This window comes from Salmo salar, chromosome ssa18 (genome assembly GCF_905237065.1).
Source record: "Salmo salar chromosome ssa18, Ssal_v3.1, whole genome shotgun sequence".
NCBI classification, from domain to species: Eukaryota; Metazoa; Chordata; class Actinopteri; order Salmoniformes; family Salmonidae; genus Salmo; species Salmo salar.
This window is the reverse complement of record NC_059459.1, coordinates 21777433-21782803: the sequence shown is the minus strand read 5'-3', so window position 1 is coordinate 21782803 and position 5371 is coordinate 21777433. Positions and strand designations below refer to the sequence as shown.

General features: G+C 43.8%; 1 protein-coding gene across 1 annotated transcript; it reads left to right on the top strand.

Annotated features, from left to right (window-relative positions):
- Positions 1-1054: 1054 nt before the first annotated feature.
- On the top strand, positions 1055-4513 carry LOC106577094 (G-protein coupled receptor 26). The gene is made up of 3 exons (XM_014154818.2): positions 1055-2277; positions 3252-3365; positions 4273-4513. Exons 1-3 carry the CDS (start codon positions 1607-1609, stop codon positions 4511-4513), a joined length of 1026 nt encoding a protein of 341 aa, XP_014010293.1. The 5' UTR covers positions 1055-1606.
- Positions 4514-5371: the final 858 nt, after the last annotated feature.

The window sequence follows — 5371 nt, the reverse complement described above, 5'->3', positions numbered from 1 at the left end:
ACGTGAATCCGTGCAATCACCTGTTGTCAACACCGTCAGCAGCGAAGTCCCCTGTCCACTCCAGCAGCATCGCAACATGAACCATCCTCTCTTGTCTTGTGGAGAAATAACACATATTTGTAATCTCTCTACATTGTGTAATTCTCTTGTGTTATTCATTAACATGACTAGCATTCACCACTTACCATAAATAGTAGCTACACTTAGATACCCCCTCATACGATCCCATTTAGTATGAATGCCAACCTATGCCTGTAGGTTGGCATTCAGAGATGCTATCAGAGATCTTTCTAGACAGGGGGCTGTAAATAGTGTTTGTGTGTTGTGTGTGTTGTGTGTGCCTAAGAAGCCAGTATAGTATCTGTGCAACGGACCATACAAATATGGATGGGGACAAGCTTAGCATTAGTCATTGGAAAAGCAGTGTTTTTGAAAGAATGGCAGCTTCAGGCTTCAGAAAGCTTTTGTAGATAATCACACTGGCTGTTTGTCCACACAATTAATGGAAAATAATAGAATAGAACTTTATTGTCCATTGGTTAGAACGTAGAACATTTTCTGCCTTTATTAACACCCCCAGATACACACAAACACATTGAGAGATACAGGGTCAGCAGAAGTGCAACACCGCTGGGTGGAGAGCAATTGTGGGGGGTCAAGTGCTTTACTCATGGGCACAATGGCAGGAGATGGTACATGGGATCAGAGACCAGCAGCCATCCAAGTATGATTTCAGTTCCATTCTCATTTCTGTGTTGCCCCGCCTGGGGCTTGAACCAGAAACTTTCTGGTTCAATGGAGTGTGCTGGACAGCCTGCTGGACAGCCTCTCCAACCTCTAGGGCCTAAGAGCTACTGCTGCCGATTGATCATAAGTTGTGTCAATACTATCTATAACTATAAATTGTGATGTCAGTCATTTATATGCTCCATACTCTTGTGGATGAACTACATCCTGGTTAACTTATATGATGCAGTAATATGGGATTTACATCAGCTAGAGATAACACAAAGATACATTTGTTGTATGATGTTTATCGAATTGTAGGGTCTAGCACGATGTCAGTTACATGAGTGAACACTTACCGCATGATATTGAAGAAAAATACATTTTTGGTTGCTTTGGGGAGGCGATGGAGTGTGTAGCATATGGGTGTGGGTGAGGTGTGACATATACGACATAAGCATCGCCAGAGACAGACCATCCGAGAGACTGCGCTGGGCGTTTGCAAAGCTGTCCATCAGTGCACATCGCAATTGCGCAATAAGGGGATGTTGTGCGAGCAGTGGCAAGAAATAAATAGTTAGAAACTTAGTGCACCACACATGCAGGGGTGTGTCTGTTTGTAATCACCCGTCCCTGGAGACATTGGGTTCAGCACATCGAGGATACTTGGATGTCCCTTCTTGTGACTCTCCATAGTGAGCCGGCTGTATCGTTACATGGAGACACGAGGAGGACAACGATGAATAACCGTGGAACTGTGTCGGATGTTTGCTTGTTGGACCGCGTAGTTCCAGCACGATGCTATATGTAATTTGTTTCAGAAGCTGGACGGTGGATACAATTGTCAAAAGTGCGGATATTTGAGCGGGACGCACGCACAATGCACATTGCGGACATGGCGGTCTCTGTGTTTGTAGTACTGATCATCGCCGTCTCGTTTCTGTCCAACGTGGTGGTACTGATCTGCTTTCTGTACAACCAGGAGATTCGAAAGCAGGTGCCCGGGTTGTTTATCCTCAACCTAACCGTCTGCAACCTGTTGCTCACCGTGTCCAATATGCCTCTAACTCTGGTCGGACTTATCAACAAAGGAAACACTGGAGGCAGCGGGTTCTGTCAAACTGTGGGTTTCCTGGACACTTTTCTCACCACCAACACAATGCTCAGTATGGGGGCTTTGAGCATCGATCGATGGGTGGCAGTGGTTTTTCCGCTGAGCTACCACTCCAGAGTACGACACCGGGACGCAGTGATAGGGCTTGGATACACGTGGATGCACTCGCTCTCCTTCTCCACGGTGGCCACTTGCTCTTCCTGGGTTGGGTACCATCACCTTTACGCATCATGTACGCTCTGCAATGCGAGAGCAAGCGGCTCCCGGACGCAGTTTATCATCTACACTGTGGTTTTACACTCTCTCACTTTTCTCTTGACCTTAATCGTGTTGTGTGTAACGTACCTGAAAGTGCTGAAAGTTGCGAGGTTTCACTGTAAACGCATCGACGTGATCACTATGCAGACCTTATTGCTGCTTGTGGATATTCACCCGAGGTAAGCCGTTGAGCCTAGTCTGAGTCATTTACTTTTGACATTTTTTCAGATTATCCCACGAATTGTAATTGCAAAATTACCAATGCGACTTCAGTGGAGTTAGGATTGATTTCAGCACCACCGTTTTGGTCCAATGTTACGGTCTCAGATCTCAGCCCCCTTTATCAAAACTAAAATGACACAAATATATTCCAAACCAAGAGCTCTTCACATACAGATCAAAACCATTATAAATTGTGACCATTATTAAACTTGATTTTCCTGTGTTTTATATACATTCCCACCCTACGAGGTTGGAATAATACTGTGAAATTTTGAAAATGATAATAAGAGCTGTTTGAAAAGGCGCCTGGCATGGTGGGATGGAGTTTTGGCCTGCCTCCCCCTCCCATCTCTGACCACTTCCAGACAGTCCTAGCTAAATTCTTGTTTGAGAAATTGCTCTTTGCTAAGAAGCTATTTTTGTTTCTTTTTGACCATGTAACATTGAAACAATCACATTAATGTACTTAATTGTTACCCAGAAATGATTTGATATTGAGATAAAAACGACTGCATTGGACCTGTATGGTTTACTGCATTTGATTATCCCTTTTCAATCACCTCCACATTACATAACTCAAATAGTTAAACTAGCCTCAAATAGGTAAATTGATGCCATCTCACTGTCTGCATCACTTTCTCTGTTATCTGTCTTTCTTCTTTCTCATAGGCCGGGGTCAATTCCTTGTGATTAGCGATCAATTAAACAATAAGTATTGACCTGGAATTGGACTTGATTTACATAATGGGTGTGTTACAGTTTTGATATCTTGAACAATCCATTGGCATTGACCTGAGGCTGTGCTCTGATACTGTCCATAGAAGCATGCTGTTTTCTTCATCACCCTTCATTCCACTCAAGAGGCCATGTTTGAGGCTGTCCTCCTGGGTCGTCCCCTGGGTTGATAACGGTCCCCTCTGTCCTTTGGTAGTGTGCGCCAGCGATGCCTGGATGAGCAGAGACAGCGGAGGCAGAGAGCCACCAAGAAGATCATCACATTCATTGGAACGTTTGTGGTGTGCTTCGCCCCTTACGTCATCACGAGGTGAGCAGGGGTTCAAATCTATCCTCAACACCCCTGTGCATGTGGGATGGTGTTATATTGTGGGATTGGCTGCTGCGAACTGTGGTGACACCAATTCCCCATCTGAGACCAACGAAAGTTGTCTACTTCCTGTGCAAATGGCTTGTGCTTTAGCCCACTGGGTAGAAAGATTGAATTTGCAATGTGGACGATGGGCTTTGTGTTAATGAATTTCAAGCTATGTTACAGTGGACCATAGTCAATTTCTACAACCCCATCTTATTATGTTCTATCGATCCATATCTAAATCCCTAACCAATCAGCTTGAGGGTGATTATGTTGTAACCCTTTTTCTTCATGAGTTTTAGGATGAAACCCCAGGGAAGGGAAAAAGAGTGTAAGAGAAAGATAATCTGTAAGAGAGTTAGCACGGGTGGACGTGTCATTATGAGTGAGTCAGAGACCATGACGATACTTCTCATTACACCTGCTGCCTATTGTAGAAGTGCAGCTTCAACCCTTCAGAAGGGGATAGAACATAACCGTGAAGATGGAGATCACATCAGGGGCTATAATTATAGTGAGATCCCCATTGTGAGTTTGATAGCTGCTGTAAATCACAAGACCAGTGACCTGAGATCGTCATTCTGAGAATAAGCCTTGTCCTTGTGAAACGCCTCCATACACTTACCTGGTAAGGACAGTGAGACAAACAAGAGCAACTCCACATCCCCTAACATTCACTATCGAATCAGAGCCATGGCATTTTGAAGCAATATGTTGACATTTCTGAGAGCTTATTGAAGAGTTTCCTCAGGACATTAGGGTTTTTGACGTCTGTGTTGTTTTTTCACTGGTCTATGAAACAGTCCTTTTAAGCTATCCACTGTTCATAATATAACTTATCTCTCTGTGCTTGTCATGGCAGAATCTTCGAGCTCTTCACGCTAGGACAGATAAACCCTCACTGGGGTGTCTTGTCTAAGTGTTTGGCCTACAGCAAGGCAGCCTGCGACCCTTTTGTCTACTCACTGCTCCGGAACCAGTACAGGAAGACATGCAGCGACCTGACCAACAAGATCCTGAAGAGAAGTTCCTTTAACTCCTCCGCCCGCATGGTGGAGAACGGCAGGGCCAACGACACCAACAACATCAAACCCACCCATTGACTATGACAAGATGGAGACATTGAGGTACTTACATACAGTTGAAGTTGGAAGTTTACATACACTTAGGTTGGAGTCATTAAAACTCATTTTTCAACCACTCCACAAATTGCTTGTTAACAAACTATTGTTTTGGCAAGTATGTTTGGACATCTACTTTGTGCTTGACAGAAGTCATTTTTCCAACAATTGTTTACAGACAGATTATTTCAGTCATAATTCACTGTAGCACAATTCCAGTTGGTCAGACGTTTACATACACAAAGTTGACTGTGCCTTTAAACAGCTTGGAAAATTCCAGAAAATGATGTCATGGCTTTAGAAGCTTCTGATAGGCTAATTGACATCATTTCAATCAATTGGAGGTGTACCTGTGGATGTATTTCAAGGACTACCTTCAAACTCAGTGCCTCTTTGCTTGACATCATGGGAAAATCAAAAGAAATCAGCCAAGACCTCAGAAAAAACATTGTAGACCTCCACAAGTCTGGTTAATCCTTGGGAGTAATTTCCAAATGCCTGAAGGTACCACGTTCATCTGTAGAAACAATAGTACGCAAGTATAAACACCATGGGACCACGCAGCCATCATACCGCTCAGGAAGGAGACGCATTCTGTCTCCTAGAGATGAACGTACTTTGGTGCGAAAAGTGCAAATCAATCCCAGAACAACAGCGAAGGACCTTGTGAAGACGCTGGAAGAAACAGGTACAAACATATCTATATCCACATTATTACGAGTCCTATATTGACATAACCTGAAAGGCCGCTCTGCAAGGAAGAATCCACTGCTCCAAAACCGCCATAAAAAAGCCAGACTACGGTTTGCAATTACACATGGGGACAAAGATCATACTTTT